General features: G+C 35.9%; 1 protein-coding gene across 1 annotated transcript; it reads right to left on the reverse strand.

Annotated features, from left to right (window-relative positions):
* Positions 1 to 7,674: 7,674 nt before the first annotated feature.
* LOC136810684 (uncharacterized) lies at positions 7,675 to 19,190 on the reverse strand. Its single transcript, XM_067067259.1, has 4 exons — positions 18,904 to 19,190; positions 11,879 to 12,614; positions 10,439 to 10,559; positions 7,675 to 9,272 (listed from the first exon to the last, which is right to left on the reverse strand). The coding sequence occupies exons 1-4, from the start codon at positions 18,931 to 18,933 to the stop codon at positions 7,922 to 7,924; spliced, it is 2,238 nt and encodes a 745-aa protein (XP_066923360.1). The 5' UTR covers positions 18,934 to 19,190; the 3' UTR covers positions 7,675 to 7,921.
* Between the last annotated feature and the right edge of the window lie 91 nt (positions 19,191 to 19,281).

Below are 19,281 nucleotides of genomic sequence, written 5' to 3' on the forward strand. Positions count from 1 at the left end.
CAACTTTTCCAAAACACCAAGCCAAAAAACCAAAGGTCCAATAGATATATTTAATTAACGATCGATTTCTACAAAACAAGTCTGTACCTTATTTTACTTTCTTCTAATTTAGAAAAATTCCTACCTAAACTTAATCTAGAAAGTACTTCGGATTAACTTTCGCGAGATAAACTTTAGCGAGTTTCGCGAATTTTGCCCTTTTTTGCGAAAATTTGTCTCGCGAAAAATCTAAAATTGCTCATTTGCGAAAGTTTATCTCGCGAAATTCTGCAACTTTTCCAATTCCATTTCCAATTCTTAATTTCTCGACCTCTGGAGCTATTGAGCCACTTCCAAATGGTCAAATCCTTACTATTGCATGGCCCTGGTGAGAACTAGACCCATGGGAGTTGGCTGGGTTCTGTGGTTTGGTGGTTTGTTTTTTAATCAATTTCTTCATTCGCGAAAGTTTATCTCGCGAAATTTTGGGATAGCTCCAATTCGCGAAAGTTTATGCGCAACATTTCGCGAATTTTTGACCTCGCGAAACTTTATCTAGCGAAAGTTAATCCGGTTAAAGTAGTATAAGAATTTCAACAACGCGCCATTTTTATTACATATATCCCTAGCCTGTGCCAAACCCTACTTCTTTATGTAACTGACGGTAGTAGGGTTTGTCACGTTTAGATAGATTTCGTATGCAAGCGTTTCTTCGAAAAGCCTCTACGTGAAGTGCAAATTCCTTATGTCATGTGCAAAAGAGGGTTAAATTCTCTTCGGACATTAATTTACAAAAGTTTTATAACTTTTTTTAGCTTTTAATGACACATGCAATAAAAGTTGACCAATTGACATTTAAATTTCCCTTAATTGTTTTGACCTATATTGCGTTTCAAACTGAACCAATCGCGTTTTAAACCGACCCAATCGATTTTAAACTCAGGTAATTTCATTTCTCTTGTTGTGGAAACCCAAATTACTCCCTCAAAAATCTAGAAAGTTAACTTACCCAGACACAGTATGCAGTGACACTGGGCTTCAATTTGATGATCTGAGTACTGCTATGCGCGACCGCGGCTCCTGGCGTCAGCGAGTCGAATCCATTGTCTCGACTGTGGTCGATCAATGATGATGAACAACCAAGTCCCATTTTTGATGCGCAGTCCAGGCCAAATTCCGTTATCGTTTTCTATAAGATGTTTAACTCCTTCTATACCAAAATTCTAGTTTTTTCGTTTTTGAAACTTGTCAACTTTGAATCGAATTATCTTGGCTAACAGTCAGTTCGACTAAATAATCCTGCATATCTAACACGCATGCGTAATTTGTCGTTTTTTAACACCACAAGTAGTGGGGTGGTACAGTCACTTTCGGTCGGGGTTGTGGAGGGCGAAAGTTGTCGTTCTTTTTGTCTTTAGTTAACCTAACTAGTCAGTCAGTATTGTCGTTTTTTGTCGTTTTTCTATTGTTTGTCTATTTTTAGTAATGCAGGATTATTTTGATAGACGTCCTCTAAAGCAAATAAGGCCATGTTTGGGTTCGTTGGAAAGCCCATTTCAAGGGCTATCTTTTCAGCGTGCCAGTTTTTTGAATAAGGTCCTCGAAAATGGAACGATTTTAGCTGGGGCGGAATCGAAAGAGTTAAATATTTTCAACCTTGAGGATATTAACCTGTCGAAAGAAAATTTAGGTTAAGTTGAACATATTGCAGGAATTTTCGTCATTGGATTGGTCGTTAACTTGCTTTTGTGTATTGAGACGTTTTATTAGATATTTACCATTTTCTGAAGAACGTGTCATCTTTATTGTTTCGAGTAAGCAATTATGTAATATAATATAATAAGTATCTTTCAATATTTATCACACAACTGGAAAATTTCTACAGCTGCCAGCAGATAAACTAACGTTTTCACCCACCTTTTTTTATCCAGTGAACTAGCCTGAAACATGTTCCTTCCCCGTATTCGTGATTTTTAGAGCTAAGAATTTAGCTCGTGTTAATTCCGAGGAAGTCATTTCAACAATCTCCCGCGCTCCGTTCGCATATTATCTCTCCGCAGGTAGTTGGCTTCCCAGCCAGGTTAATGATTGTAAGCTAGTCTAAGCACAAACACATTTATACTCAGATCGAACATTCATACCCCTCTTATCTTATATCATTCGGTTTGGAATCACCCATCCTCCCTAATCCCTCCTTCCCTTATAGACTGCAAAAAAATGCTTTAGAATAATTTAGACTTTAGAATGGGTGTGAAAACTTCCAAAACTATGAAAAAACAAACTTAACAAAAAAATTACAGTTTTTGAACATCGCATCTTAGAAAAAGTGTAAAAGATAATTTTTTCCGGCTTCCCGCATGAGATTTTTTTCGTCACCCGGTAACGCGGAAACAGAATTTTTTAGAGTAGGTCTAATTGAAAATATTTTCATTAATATAACAATAGCGTTCAGTTTGAGGTCGTTGCTGTTATTTTCTGCCCGCGGAGTTTGATTATTAGCCCGACAGTGTCATTGACACTAGAGTGACCGTAGTACAGTGGTAGAGCATCCGGCTACGGTTCGCAAGGTTGTGGGTTCAACCCCCAGCCGGGTCATACCAAAGATTTCCAAAATGATACTTGATGCCTCTCTGCTTGATGCTCAGCAGCTAAGAGAAGGATCAAGGGTAAGTGGAGAAATCCAGGGAGAAAGAGTGGCGCCCTCCCCTACCTTTGGGTAGATAGCTATCGAAAGTGGAGCCTTCGGGTCGCCCTTTGCGGTCGCAGACTTACTTACTTATTCAAATAAAGGTTTTGTCTAACATCAGCAAGTCTTATCGCTTCAATGCAATGACTTCAAGCAAGTTCCGAGTGGGCCGCAAATGAGAAAAAAATGTTTTGTCTAGCCTTCAGTCAAAGTCACTCAGCTTCAATGCAACGGCTTCCATCAAGTTCCGAGCGGGCCGCAAATAACGTTATCGCTCTATAACCACGGCGGTTAATTATCAGGGGGGATCGGGTTCAATAATCCGAAATGATAAGCCGTCGTCGAACATAGAGGTCGTCGTCGCTGCGCATAGAGGCCGTGGTCGGACATAGAGGTCGTCGCCGGACATAGAGGTCGTGGTCGGACATAGAAGTCGTCGTCGTTCATAGAGGTCTCAGCCCAATTTTTTTCGGTCTTTATTTTATAAGTTCTGGTCTGGAAATTTGACAACACAGTCTTCAAAATAACACCTTATCGTATTTGTGTATAGCAAAGTCACGGCAGAACGTCGTCTTCTTCGATAACATAGAGGTCTTGGCCGGACATAGAGGTCGTCGTCGAACATAGAGGTCTTGGCCGGATATAGAGGTCGTCGTCGAACATAGAGGTCTTGGCCGGACATAGAGGTCGTCGTCGAACATAGAGGTCTTGGCCGGACATAGAGGTCTTGGCCGGACATAGGGACATAGAAGTCGTCGTCGAACATAGAATTCGCCGGGGTGGTTCGCATCAACGAAGGCGGTTTATCTGGCGGGTTGGTTCTTGCTCAGGGTGGTTTTTGCGAAGCGAATATTACCCAGTTTTCCGTGGCGCGGTCAGAGATTCTTGGGGGGAAAAAAATTCAAAATGGTAGCTAAAATGTAAACAAATCGGTAGCGACAGCCAAATACAAAAGCGAAAGTAAATAAAAAATATAGGAAGGTAGAATGAGCGCGAAGAAGTTAGTTGAAAATGTATCTAAATTTACCAAAGAAGAAGCATTAGAGTGGTTAAAAGACATTGGTCTTTCTTCAACAGGTTCCAAAGATGAGCTGATCAATCGAATCAAACGTTTTATTCGCTACCCAAAACTTGTAAAAAAGCTGAAGAATAAAGCTAAGAGACATTACAAGTTTTCGTCCAGTTTGAACCCTTTGGAAATTCCTCCTTCTACTGAAAAGTGGTCCAGTAATCATGATTCATATCCAAACATCACCAGTGAACAATTCAAATCTTATGCTTCGCAAAAATCAGAAGGAAGTCAAGGGCAGCAGATGAAGGCAGTTAGAATGTTTCAAAGTAGGAAGATAGTTTCAGTAAGGACAATCCAAGGACTTGAAGAAGGTGATTTGTTTGTAAAAGCCATGATCTTGCTTCTTACTTCGCGCTCGATGGCAATTTCAAGACATCGAGTAAGAAGCATTAGCGAGCGTCGAGCTTGCTTGGCTAAAAACGAAGCAAAGAACCAACAGAAATGCCTACAATGACTTATATTGAAAAAAAATCATCACCCCATTCATTGATCATTGATTAATTTCCAAAACATCTGAAATCTTCCAGACGACTTTAGAGTCTGTCTGGGCAGAATAAAAATCAGAATGGCCACTTATCTGCGTCATCCAGTCTATCAAAAAGCTCTAAGTGACCTCCAGGCTAATGATCCCGTTGTTCGACGGCGACTTCTATGTCCGGCCAAGACCTCTATGTTCGACGACGACCTCTATGTCCGGCCAAGACCTCTATGTTCGACGACGACCTCTATGTCCGGCCAAGACCTCTATGTCCGGCCAAGACCTCTATGTTCGACGACGACCTCTATGTCCGGCCAAGACCTCTATGTTCGACGACGACCTCTATGTCCGGCCAAGACCTCTATGTTATCGAAGAAGACGACGTTCTGCCGTGACTTTGCTATACACAAATACGATAGATAAGGTGTTATTTTGAAGACTGTGTTGTCAAATTTCCAGACCAGAACTTATAAAATAAAGACCGAAAAAAATTGGGCTGAGACCTCTATGAACGACGACGACTTCTATGTCCGACCACGACCTCTATGTCCGGCGACGACCTCTATGTCCGACCACGGCCTCTATGCGCGGCGACGACGACCTCTATGTTCGACGACGGCTTATCATTTCGGATTATTGAACCCGATCCCCCCTGATAGTTAATGATATTTCAGCCCTCTGAAGCCGAGCACCTTAGCTTCCCCAGCGCGGGTATGACTATTTGAATCACGGAACCTTTCAATATCGCCCGCCGTTTGAATCTTTAATGGCTTACTTAATGACCGCTATATGGATAATAATAAGCTATAACTGAAGAACTGTAAAACACCTCCCATGACCGGAATTACGGTTAAGGCTCCCTGTCCGTCACAGCCATCGCTACGCGGTTCTCTTAGGTCCTGCTCCAGTGGCTGTCTTAAAACGGTCCTAGGAGTCAAGTTAGTAGTAGCTTTATTATTTTTGGGTGTTACCCCAAATGTTACCCCAAATCCAAACTCCGCGTATTAGGTAACATACAACATAATCTATAATTTTTATACATTTCAATACATTTTGGTTGAACAATCTCACATTTTTACTTAATTTCTAATTTTACTGATTTTCTAATAAGAGGGCTGGTTAAATTTTGATCTGATTCGAATTGCAATTCAAGAAGTATTCAAGTTTTAATTTTTATGACGTCATAATTGAGGTTTTCCGCTAATAACTTTTTGTGTGTTTAAAATATCAATCTCTCACAGGTTTTTCCACTTTCTACATCCAAATACGCTTCTTTTAAGTTATGAATGAGTATGCTCAGATGGGTGGAAGTGGTGTGCATTTTTTACGGTAATTTTGCTCCATGCCGTAAATCGCCCTAGTCAGCTTATTTTCTGATAGGCTCGACAGCTGGTAACTCGATGGACAACTCTTCAAAGGCTGAGACGTGCAAATATCACATCATATTCTTTTTTCTTTGAGAGTTTTCAGGCAAAGGTAGGTCTCCGAAGCGGAGAGCGCAAATAGCACTAGAGGGCTAATAATCAATCTGCAAGGGCATAATTAATGAACAACGACAAACGAAAACTATTACTATTATTATCCATAACGGAGATTCAAACAAAGTCAATGTACAATGTACAAACAATGGTTATTGAAAATCGGGCTCTGTCATATTTTAGGTATTGCCATTTTGCATCAGTGTGCAAAATTTCATGAAAAAATATAAAGTACAGCTCGAAAAATTCAAGAAATACCATTTTTCCGGCGAAAATTGGCTGTTCCGGCGAATTTTAGAAAGTTCCGGCTTCAAAATTCAGTTTTTTTGACAATTGAAACATGCAACATTGATGGTGGGTATTTTTATTAATGATGTTTTAGTGTGAAAAAACAACGAAATAAAAGGAAAAAATCCAATGAATATCTGCAAAAAACGGAGATTTCGGGCATATTTTCGGTATTTTCGGCGGGAAATTTTTTTTTTCCAAAATCGGACTCGGCCATGTTTCGGACATTGCTAATACGCCTCTTTGTGCAAAGAAATCCTGAGAAAAGCTGGTAACAGACGGACGAAGAAACGAACGAATGAACAGACGGACAGGGGTTAATTTATAGGACCACCGGTGGTAGGTTCAAAAAGCCTACCTTAAAGGAAGAAATTTTGGCGGGAATTTAATTTGGCGTATGGACGAAAAAACTAAATTTTGCGGGAATTTAATTTGGCGTTTGCTGAAAAATTTGTCCTTAATATGGTGTAAAAACAGCAAAAAAAATGCAAAAATACCTTAAAAGAGATCATATTTTCAAAAAGTTTAATTTGGCGGATGGCGAAAAAAAAGAAATTTTGGCGGGAACTTAATTTGGCGGATTCTGGCCAAATCTGCCAAAATTTCTACCTGTTAGAATGGGTCAAGCTGGAGTTTTTACAAGTTATTTGATGATTCTGTTGGTCGTTAAATGTTGAGACAAACGATTTTATTACTTTTTCTAAAGAACGCGTCATCCCTATTGTTTAAAAATAACCAATCAGTTAAGCATCTTGTAAAAACTCCAGCTCATCTCGTTGGAATAGGGTTAAGTTATTCTTACAATTTGGCGATTTTAACCCTGAGTTTCTTATAGAGACTTTTCTTATAAAAAAGTGTGTAATTTGGCGAAAGGCGAAATTTTGGAACCTCGAAATACGCTCTTTTTTATATAAGAATAGTGTTAAATTTTCTTCCCTTATGGTAGATGATATGAATCCAAGAAATACTTGCTGCGGAAAAATCTTTTAAATATCAAAAGAGTATAAATATCAAATAAATAACAGATCTACAATAAAAGCTGCAGTATAACAAAACTAAATGAAATATTAACAGAACTTTGATCTAAATAAGGATAATACTCACTCCATAATCAAGTTTTAAATATCAAGAGAATACAAAAAACACTTCAAAATGTAGCCGAGAAAAAAATCGGACGCTTACAGATGAATAAATTCAGCTTTGCTTTAGCAATGGCTTGTCCCAATTCCTTAAAATGCTGTGTCAATAAAAAATCAATTCAACTCAAAAGTTTAGCTTCTTTGCCGATCACCATGTAGAAACTGTAAATGAAATTTCTTTTATAATAGAAAGTACCTCATATTCAAACGAAATCAAAAAATAATTTGCATCTTTTAAAAATCTTTAAAAATATATATACAATAAAAACGCTCATTCACCTACTTTTCCTTAAACTGTAGGAATCTGCAAAACGTTTGATGTGTTAAAAATGTGAAGACAGTGAAGAGATAACAGAAGGTTGGATTTCAGTGTAAACTAATGTAATTATTATTATAACATTTCCACTTTCGTGGAGGTCCCATGCATATTATCTATGTCATTATTTATTCTTAAACAAGTGCACGCCCATTTGTATAATGAGAACTTAACAAATATGTACAACGAGCCTTTGTTATAAACCAAATGAAAAGAATTTTTGTAGATTATTCGTTGTGCTAGATCTCATTTTAACTGCCTAGGAAAAGTGAAATCCAAAGAATGTAAAAAATGTAGTGTGAATGAAAAAAAACACATAGAAAATGAAACGTTTTGGTAAACAAAAGATAATATGTCAATCACAATTTAGTTTTCACTTCATCATAACTGTAAAACCCAAATCAAAAGTTTTTCATAGTGCTACTTAACAAATATCAACAGGATAAATGAGTTTTCGAAAGTCATGTTTTTAAAAAGTTCAATTTCTAAATCTTACCAAAACCTCCACCAAAATTTATGGCCACAACCATCTGTGACTCTGTAACTCGGAATGGGAGGTGAAGCAAAGACCCACAGGTGTGCGTGTGTGGTAAAGTGGCGGTAGGATCAAAATCGACTTCGATTTTCTTTGGCAAACCCCAAGATGGAATTCGGTCACAACCAGTGATGAAATATAATAGATCTGTATATCTCAGAGCGGTACCTGGTTCCAGAAAAACTTTACCCTGTCCAATATTTAACAAAATAAGTTCGAAATCTGCAACACCCCGACGAACTTCATTTTCCAAATTGGATCCTACCTCTACAGCGCCAATTTTATTTTGTGGGTACTCAATTTGGCTGATGAATTGTTCAAACGAATACTGTACAGGAGAGTAGACTAAAAAATTTTTCATTTCCTGAAGGTTGCTTTTGAGTAGAAGATTTTTGCTAATTGAACAAATACCACCTTTCAACTGCTCGATGGCAGACGATTTTGAAACCACGAGGACTGCTATCATATATAATCTTATAAGTTCTTCTTTTTCCTTTCCACTAGGATTAATTTCGTAGTCATAAAGGGTATCGTAGTTGCCTTGGTTGATGTGAGAAATTTGGTTTTTGATAGAAGCATCATCGATTGGTTCGATTAACAGCGGTTGCTCAATATCAAAAAGCGCCCGTACTAGCGAGTCATGAAAACATTCAGGACCTCGGCCATTGATCAAAATTGACGCACCAATAAGCTGCCCTATTATATGGTACCATCCATCCAATATGGCTTCAGTTTTGCATGTTATTCCTAAGCATGTTTCCTCTCCGATGAAAAGGTTGGAGAGACTCAGGTTTTTCATGGCTAATGTTAAAAATTCACGATAAACCCCACCTTCATCAGCACCGGATTCCCCTGCAAACCGGACACGAGGCTCTTCACATGACAAATTAAATTCTTGGCTAAAAAGGATTTGCCAAAAGAAGTCTTTATCTCTTTGAACGAGAATGTTTTTGGGCTCCTTTTCTCGATGAACAAACTCGTCATAAGCAGTTGAGATATCTGCTGCAATTGGAGGTTGTTCTTCTTCTGTTTTTTTAGTCACATTTTGCGGTTTTTCTCTGAGATTCTCAAAAAACCTGTCCATCTCGTCTTGTCCAAATAAACTGACAACACTAGAATCTTTTTGCTGATCTTCCTTTTCTAGTGGATGTTGATTTTGTCCATCTGGGGGTGGAATTGGATTCTGTGATCGTTCATATAGAAGATTATGCGTCAGTCCAGGTGACCCGATAGAATGCCTGTACCGCAATGGTATGCTACGTTGTCTTGATGAGGGTAGTAGCCCGCTATTCACTGGTGTGCTAAAATTTAGGAAGAGTAAATCTTCTTTATGATCAGACAAAATTAAAAGTGAAAATTGAGCTATTCCAGAAAACAATTTTGAGGTCATTTTTGGAATATCAACCCCTCTGGATTTTTGCCGAAATTTTAGAGACCCCGATTTTTACTGAATTTTTAGAGACCCCCCTGGATTTTTTTATTATTTTTAAGGGACCCCAGGATTTTACTAAATCTTGTTACCCCCCCTGAATTTTCCAGATTTTTTAAGGTTTTAAGGTTTACCCCCTGGAGGAAAAATCGGACCTCCTCAACGCCCATTGCGAGGAATTAAGAAAATAAGACGATGTGTCCTTCATATAGTGAGAGTCACTATTTCCTTCGTATGTAGACTAATTAGAGCAAATCAACTTTTTCAAATGATCGCTTGCGTCCATAAGATCACAAAAATAAGTGGTGATAATGATTTTGACCATTCAGGTTGCCACCGCATGACGTTATCACTTTTGCTGGAGGTTAAAAACGGAAGTGAAAAGTAGAATCTCAAAATATCGCTCAAACGAAAGACTTTTACCTCATTTTTAGATATATGTTATGACAATTTTTTGAATCCTGAGGTAAAAATCCTTCATTTGAGCCATATTTGAGATTTTAAAAGATGGTAAAAATAGTCCATGAGCTGAGGGCCTGATTTTGAGGTTTTTGGGCTCAATGAGCTTACCAGACATGTTATATACCAAAAGTTTTCAAACTTTATGTAGATTAGGAATTTCTATGTTTAGCAAGGTCAAATCGTATGGAATGGGCCAAATTTGGGCCTAAAATGAGCATTTTTGAGCCTAAAAAGGGCCATAAATCGAGTCCAGGTGGTCAAAACTTAACAAATGACAAATTTTTTTCATCAGTGCATCGAGCTAAATCTGATGGTAACATTAACATTCGACTTTTTGATCATTTGAAAAAGTTGATTTGCTTCTAACAGGTCTGTACACACGAAGAGTGTTTTTATTTAATATAAAACATAGCAGCTCTCACTAACAGGAAGTAAAATCTCAAAAGTTTTGAGCACTTTTATTTCTAAAATAGTGGCTAAAGGCAAGGATCTAGTGTATATTCATGCGACAGCATGAAACACTGTGTCGCAATTGTAAGTTAGTTCTTTATTTCTTAATATTATATATTGTCAAACCTTTCAGATGTGACATCTTCCATGGAAGCTGTTTCAGATAGTGGGGATCGACTTCTTCCACTTCCAACTCCATCTCCTGACAAAATAGGGGATCGACTTCTTCCACTTCCAACTCCATCTCCTGACAAAATAATTTTAAGTTTATTGTTGTCAACAGGGTATTGCTAAAGATGAAAAATATTGCCCCCTCAATTTTTCATAAAGTTCTGTTTTTTTTTCTTCTTTTCTTCCACGCCTGTCTGTTCATTGAAGGTCTCACTATTATAAGGATATTTAAAAAATCTGTATTGATTTAGAGATATATTTAGCCTGAAAATACACACGTTTTCAGGTTTATGGAGAATTTTAATCAAATGTTCTTGCCTTTGAGGCCAAATACCTCCAAACCAGTACAGAAACTGACCAAATTCGTTTAAGGTATGTGTACACCTTTCTTGAACCATTCTCTTTAATTGATCATATCTTTAGAACAGCAAATTTTTATATATCAAAAGTATATATTTTCTGAAAGCCAATAATATTCTCTTTCTAATGGTAAAAGTTTCAGCTGAATTTAAAAAACTGGGCAGGATATAATTAAAATCTTAAGAATTTTAACCTTACCTACTTCAAAGAAGTTAAAGTCACCCATAGCTTTTGAATTTTGAAAAAAAAATTTCGATACTATGTTCCCAATAGATTGAACTAAAAAAGTGTCTTGGGATTTTTTTTGGAATCGACTTTAACTCTTGAAATCCTAAATTCTGTAAAAATATCGATAAAAAAGTAAATTTAAATGTGATTTTTTCAGTTATCTATAAATTGAGGAAAAACAAGTCGGTTAGAAATAAAATCCTAAGACACTTTTTAAGTTTGATCTTTTGGGAATCTCATAAAAAAAGAATGAAGTCGATATCTAAATGCTATGGGTGACTTTAACTTCGTTAAAAGTAGTATGGTGTGGTAAAATTTCGTTTTTTTTCTACATCAATTTGAAATTTTTAACGAGATGATTGCTGTTTATTTGAGTAATCAGTGAAATGTGTCAAAAATATTACTATTCAATAGAGGTGAGAATAAACATCAGCTGAATTCTCTCTTTTGTCTTTGTTGTTTCCGAAAGAGACAATTATTTGAGTAAATAACCATCATAAGACGAACTTTGTTTTGAAATTTAAATGGTTATAACTCTGGATTAAAAAAAGATTTTAAGATCGCGATTTTACCAAAATGAAATCCAGTAACTTTTCTTCCACTTTGACTGAAAAAATTTTTTTTGACAAAAAATCGGAAAAAAGGTGTACACATTCCTTAAAAGTCTTCTATAAACTTTTTTGGGAGCTTTTTGAAGTATAATTGGTTTTGGCCAGTTTTCAGTTTGTCTATTTTGTATTTTTCAAGTTTTTCAAAAAATGGTCAGATTCAAGTAGAACTGAAGTTGAGAATAAAGGGAAAATTCACCTTGATCGTTTTGTCCATCAAAATCATCGAAAACAAGAGGGTTGTAATTGCCATGTTGTTCCAGCTCTTGCTGTGCAGCACAATAAACGCAAAAGCCAACAAACTCTTTGTCACACACATCGCAAAATTGTAAAATGGAATTTTCTTTGTTTCTTTCATACTCCAAGCGGCCATAAGTTTTTGGATACATGAGGTACATTACCAATTGTTTTTTCTTTTCTTTATTCAAAGCAATGAATTGGCCCATCTTATTTATGACTCCTTGATAAGTCTCATTATTGTAAGAAGCTAAGAAGGTGTTGGTTGTCTTATCAATTCCAAAATGTTCTTTTGCTTCGTTATGAAGTTTATCATAAGAAGTTTCCATGCATACAGTTGTCTCAAACATTTCTCCAGATTTTCTCACATACTTTTTTTCAAAACACTTTAAGAATAATGTCATCTTAAAGACATTTTTAACACTGATGGATCTGTTTTTTGCATCTTTTCTGTCAGTTCTTTGTCTTGAAATATTCATTTTGTCTTTTAAATTTTGCAACCTTGATTCATAGGTCTTTTGTGGGTTGGTCTCAGATTCTTTGAATTTCAACTTGAATGCAATCACATCACCATACGCTAAACCAAGATTAGCCAATGTTAGGTCGTCAACACTTTTTAACACCGTGTCATCAATTTTGTGGACTTTAAATGTTTCTAATAAGTGACCAATGTTTCGCAGGTTGAGAAAACTACTAATCTAAAAAAGAAAAAAGAAAAACATTGTGAGTCATTTATCATTATTAATTCTGAATTATTCTAAATTATTATTGAAAATAGCTAGTTCTCATAATTCCAGAAAAATTGGATATATGTTTTTGGCCAAGTACAAAACGCATAATGTATAACGGAAAATGCATAATGCATAACGGAAAATGCATAATGCATAATGCATAATACCTACTGCATAATGCATAACGCATAATGCATAACGCATAATGCATAACGCATAATGCATAATAATGCATAATGCATAATTATTATGGCCCAGTAGGCTCAAAACACGCGACAGATGTCGAGTAACACAAAAATATTCTCAACATAATTATCTTTTGGGGTACAAAAAAATTAGCCAATTACCCATATGCAGCAGAAATTTCGATTTTACCAAGTTGGCTACAGTATAAATCCCGAAAAATTCACAAAAGTTTCAAAAAACTAAATTTTCAATCAAGGTGGAAAAAATTTCTTAGCAAAAAATTTAAAAAATAGCTAAATTCTGAAATGCTAAAAAAATAATAGAAACAAGGTACTCTCGAGTGCCTAATAAACGCCCCTCCCCCTTTGTTGATTTTTCAATTTTTTTTCCAACCCCCCAGACCTTATCAGGACCCCCTGTTTATTTTATTTTTTTTAAATATTCAGGTACCATAGTGAAAGTCCCTCATTTTGCTATAAATGGCCTTATTTTCAGCTTAATTTTACCCTATGTAAGGGTGTTCAGGAGAACATTTTCCAACCCCCTGGTAATTAGGTTGTAATTAGGTATTTTAATCGGATTAAATTTTTATGAGATTAAATTTTGCGGTTTCGCGATTTTTTGCCCTTTTCGCGAAATTAAAACTCGTGAAAACGTGTGGATTCGCGAAATTAAATCCACGTGAAATTTCTGAAACTCTTGACTCGGGAAATTAAATCCAAAAAATTTTAATTTAATCCAGATAAAGTAGTTAGGGGTCCTGTTTATTAGATTTGAAAATTTTTTCCATCCCCCTGTCTATTTTAACCCCCCGTTTATTAGGCACTTGAGAGTAGCAATGTATAACCTCTAGTGATAAGCAGATATTTTTCCTCTTTGGTCTGAATTTTTCCAGCCCTGATGTTTACAAAATTCAAAGTGTACTAATAACAGAACCGAGAGAGCCTATTTAAACCTGCTTCCTGTACAATTTGTATGAGTTTCATCAAGCTGACAAAATGGGTTTTATTTGCAACCCGCACATGCGATCTAACCTCAAAGGTTTAAAATAGATCGCTAATTCACTATGAGTGTGACAATTGCAAAATATCTTGACTAAAAAAACATAACAAGCATAAATTATAGAAATGTATTTGAGTTAAAAATATACACCATCATTTTGTAACAAGTTAAGTAGTCTCACATAGTTTTCAAGTGAATCTTCTGCGTTATTAAATTGTGATAAACCATGCAATACAGAATAGCTCATTAGCAAGTCATAGAGCTCTTTACTTTTGAAAAATGGTTGCTGTATAATTCCAATCAAATCTGATGCAACGTTTATGTCTTCTAGTTCAACTGGAGTTCCCTGAAAGCTGTAACCAACAGTAGCAGGAACATGGAACAATATATCAGGTTTTCCACCAGGACTAACATTTGACTGTCTAACTGACCTCCTATTCCAGGTGGATAGCATATCATTTAGCTCTCTTTGGATGACTGGCATAAAACAGAACAAAAGCAACTCTTTGTGAGACTCTAATTCTCCATTAAAAAGACCTTCTGATTCCATGGTCCTGAAAAGTTGTATCCACCAATTTGTACGATAACGTTTAAGTCTTGACCAAAATGATTCAATTCGTTGATTCCTGACTGAAACAGAATTTATGCATCGGTTGTCTTCTCCAGTGAAAAACTCTTGCAAACGATTGCAATGTACATTTTCAGTTCCATTGTCCATTCTTAAAATCTTAGGGGCTACTAGAAACCTCTTCACACAATTCAAAAATAAATTAGCCACAGCTATTGGTTCATTGTTAGTGGTTGAAACACTTAGCCAAAGTATTTTCCTGCTGAATCCATCAATTCCACCGTGGATTGCAAATCCCCATTGCTTGAGCTTGTCATTGCCATCAATGTGAAATATATGACCTGGCCCGTCAGTGTAATAAGAACGACGTTGAATAGTGCGACTTCTTCTTTGTTCTACACCCTCTGGATCAACTGTTAGCAAGGCTAACCTTACCTTTTCTTTTGATGTATTGATGTTATACTTCAATGTTAAATTTTCATACATTTGCCTATAGCCAACAAGAGACAGCGAAGTACCAATTTCATTCCTTATAGCTTCACAAAGTTGCTCGTGAGTTACATTACATTTTCGAGATAAAGATTGTTTTGCACATATGTTTTTCAAGTTTCTAAGGGTCAAGTGCTTGCCATGATGCTGGTTTATTATTGAAACTATTTCATGATACTTCAGTTTTGGTTGCACTTTGTAATAATAAACCACCAAGTCAGTCAAAGAAAGCTGTTGATTTGGATCCAATAGTGTCTCCATGCTATTAATTTGTGCTTTATTTACTTTAAAGGGATAATCAGGTAAGTTATGAAATTTGGTCCTCAGTTTTTTTTTAGTTATTCTGAGAAAAACCTCCAAATTTTTTTCTCCCTTTTCTATATTCTAATATTGAGATAATCATGCTTGAAATTTTTTAGTTCTGTTTATATTAATTTCAATAATTATGTCTTTGTGATACCTCAAGATTCAAGACTTCAAATTGACATACTTTAGCTTCAGAATCTTAGTACTAAAAAAGTGTCAGTAAGTTTTACAGGGTGGCCAGCGATTTCGGGAATCCAATTTCCAGTAAAATCAAGTACATTTTTACAATTTTTTTCCATTTTTCAAGTACATTTTCAAAATTTTCAAGTATCTTGGACCAAGAAAAATAAGTATATTCAAGTACATACTCGACTAAAATTTCACAAACAATATAACGAAAAAGGGTGATGAGTTATCCCGCGCTGGACACCAATCCAGGATTTGACCTCCGCGGCATCATGAATGATAAAATCAAGTATATTCCAGTATTAGAGATTTTCATTTCCAGTATATACTTTAAAAATAACACTTTTATCAAAATTTGAAGTATAATCAAGTATCAATTTTTTTTCCAGTATATTCAAGTATTTTCAAGTATTTCCAGTATCGCTGGCCACCCTGTTTTACTTGAGACCATTGCTAGAGGTTTTGAGCCAAAAATTTCTTTCACCTAATTATCCCTACTTTTCTTACAAGCAATGGGCTATAAATGGGTATTTTTTACTTTTTTAGTCTTTACACGTCAAAATAATCTTTTTTGGCTTCCTTAATTATATCTAGACCTAGGATCAAAATAAAATTGGGAGCCCCTTTTTCAGACCCTGTTGAGACAAGAATCTGGTCTAAAAAATTACAATTGTAGCATTATTCTACAGAGATCTTCATTTTCAAACAACTTTTTATTTCAAATTATTCCACTCACTAATACCTTTCCAACCATACCAAATTTATTATGATTAGAGAATTCCTTCAAAAGCTATAAGCAAAATAAGAAAGGCTGCACACTTATCATGAACAGACTGTAGGTGCATATTAATAAAGTCCTGTAAAAATAATTTTGAAATTTTAATTTTTTAACGTTTTAGGCCAACCCAAATCTCCAAAATTAGCCAAAAACTACTATTAGAACTCAATAAAATTATCACATAGGCATAGTGGGCAGAGGGGTATCAAGCCCCCTAAAAATGGCACCCCTGGCACTTTAAACTCATAACCCCCTCTTTAAAAATGAAAATCTTTTATTCAACCCCTCTTTTTCCCAGGTTTAAGTTCAACCCCCCTCTTTTTCAACCTTTTACACAATTCCAAGGTTATGAATTAATGCAAAGGTTGAAAAAGTAACATACTCCATCAAGTAGAGTTGTAGAAACAAAGTTTTTTCTTTAATCTAGTGAATGGAAATAATAATTGTTGAAAAATTTAAAAATAAATGAAAAACACAAAACTCTTTTGCAAATTGCCAAATCTTCCCCCTTAAAAAATTCACCCCCTCTTTTTGTCCAAGCCACCCCTTTTATTTGACATTTTCACAGGCCCCATTTCTTTTAAATTCAGTAAAATTTTCAACCCCTCCCCCTTTTCAAGGGGGATACCCACTATGATTGGCCTGCAATTTTGTACGTTAATCACACGATGTGTTATTTCTTCTAATTTGGTGCACCCTTAAAGAGTGTAATTAATCATTATTACATCCTGTAGAGATGGATTGGAATCGGTAATCGATAGCTAATTGATGGATTAGAATCGATAATCGATAGCTAATGGAGGTAAAAAATTGTGAATATCAATTACCTTCGGGTATCGATTATTATCGAGTAATGATCGCTTATTATTGATGGTCTATCAATTATTATCGATCATTGTACCTTCTTTGTGTCATAACTTGATACTATCAATTGGATCTATAGTAATCGATAACTAATTGAGTGTCATAAAATTTAGAATATCGATTAATAGCTATCAATTATTGATTCTAATCAATATCTTATCCATCGATTAATATCGATTAGTTATCAATTTTTATCCAGACAGTCGTAATCGATAAAATCGATCATCAATTAAAATGGATGGATTAAAAATCGATTAAAGCCGGTAATCAATGGTTGATAATCGATACTCACAATTTTTTCAGCCTCGATTAATTATCGATTATCTATATCTATATCGGTTAATTATCAATAACGACTAATTACGGAAATTATCAATTTTTAATCAATAACTCAGGGCTCGAAATAACGGTCGGACATCGGACATTGTCCGACCCAAATGGCTTCATGTCCGACCCAAAAATAATAATTTTCAAGCTAAAGCAACCCTGATCGGACATTTTGTCCGACCCACTTGAAATCATTATTTCGAGCCTTGATAACTAATCGATGTTGATCGATAGCTAATTGATGTTAATCGATAGCTACAGTAATCGATGTTAATAGATAGCTAACCGATACATAATTGATATTAATCGATACTCACAATTTTTTAGGCGCCAATTACTTATTGATTAAAGATTTTAATAAATATTTAATCCATCGATTATCAATTTTATCGATTACGACCGTCTGGTATAACCTATGACTGATTTTATCAATTGAGACCGTCTGTAATAACTAATCGGTCAATTTTTTTCAACTAAAGCAGCCAAGAATAAAATAAGTTTTATCGATTAATTATCGATTAATTATCAATTTTATCGATTACGACCGTCTGGTATAATCTATGACTGATTTTATCAATTGAGACCGTCTGTAATAACTAATCGGTTAATTTTTTCAACTAAAGCAGCCAAGAATAAAATAAGTTTTAAAAATCGGGCAAAAAAATTAGCTAGATTTTTCAGAGCTTTTATAAAAATGGAGAAAAGAATGACAAAAACTATACATGTCTAAATCATTGAAATTTTGCAGTGACTCTGAATGAGTGACTCACTTTTTTATGATGTATATCCCGACGATCTCAATCGAACGGAATCGACGATCGAACCAATCGAACGAAATCGAACGCAATTGACCGATTGAAATTCGATTGTCGAACGCAATCGAATCTCAATCGAACGTCAAAATTCTGGGTAATATTCGATTGGTTCGATTGTTGTTCGACTGGCCTTTATTCTTGCAGCTTCCCAACATCCAAACTCTCAAACATCACAAGCCGAATGAAATTACTTTTGATTTCCCGTAGAAATTATGCGATGAACAATCTGGGGGTCAATGAATCGACGATCGAATGCAATCGAACGCAATCGAACATCAATCGAACGCAATCGAACATCAATCGAATCTGAAAATTGCGGTAATATTCGATTGAGATTCGATTGCGTTTGACAATCGAATTTCAATCGGTCGATTGCGTTCGATTTGGTTCGACTGTTTCGATCGTCGATTCTGTTCGATTGAGATCGTCTGGGTATATAGAATTTTAAAATAATAAACTAACTTATAATATCCAAAATCCAAACCCTCCGATTATGATTTCTCATATCATTACATTTCAACTTGTCAACCCTTTGCCTTTGGAAAACTTCCATACCACTACTATAGTATAGGAAAATAAGATTTGCAATCCAATCTAATAAGACTGTCAGAACAGAGCTATAGCATAGGTACTTAAAATATATTACCAGCCCAGCCCCCTTACACGTGTACAAAACGATGAAGCTTAATGAAAAGAATTGGACTGAACATTGAAGCTAACAGAAAAAATACTTACTCTTTCATAAGCTCCTTCGTCCTCCGCCATTTTGTTGTTTGTGTACCTTCACGATCCCCACGTGCACATGGACTTCAACATTCATCAAAGAAAGATCCGGCCGCATGTTTATAACGCGCGGCCGCGTGTTTTTCTTGACAAATCACGCGGCCGCGTCTTTTTCTTGACAAAAACACGCGGCCGCAGGTTTTATTCCCCGGCCGCGTGTTTTCGAAAAAAGACGCGGCCGCGTGTTTTCGAAAAAAGATGCGGCCGCATGTTTTTGTTTTCAAAAAAAGACGCGGCCGCGTATTGTAACACGCGGCCGCATACTGTAACACGCGGCCGCGTATAGTTAGCGCGGCCGCGTGTTACAACGCAAACTAAATACAAACTTAA

This window comes from Clytia hemisphaerica, unplaced genomic scaffold, assembly GCF_902728285.1.
Source record: "Clytia hemisphaerica strain Z4C2 unplaced genomic scaffold, Clytia hemisphaerica genome assembly, whole genome shotgun sequence".
NCBI lineage: Eukaryota > Metazoa > Cnidaria > Hydrozoa > Leptothecata > Clytiidae > Clytia > Clytia hemisphaerica.

Coding starts and splice junctions, on each gene's coding strand:
- LOC136810684 (XM_067067259.1), bottom strand. CDS start 18,933: ATGGCGGAGGACGAAGGAGCTTATGAAAGA. Junction 12,615..18,903: donor ACGAAGGAGCTTATGAAAGA/GTAAGTATTTTT, acceptor TTTCTTTTTTAG/ATTAGTAGTTTTCTCAACCT. Junction 9,273..10,438: donor GAAGATGTCACATCTGAAAG/GTTTGACAATAT, acceptor CCTAAATTTTAG/CACACCAGTGAATAGCGGGC.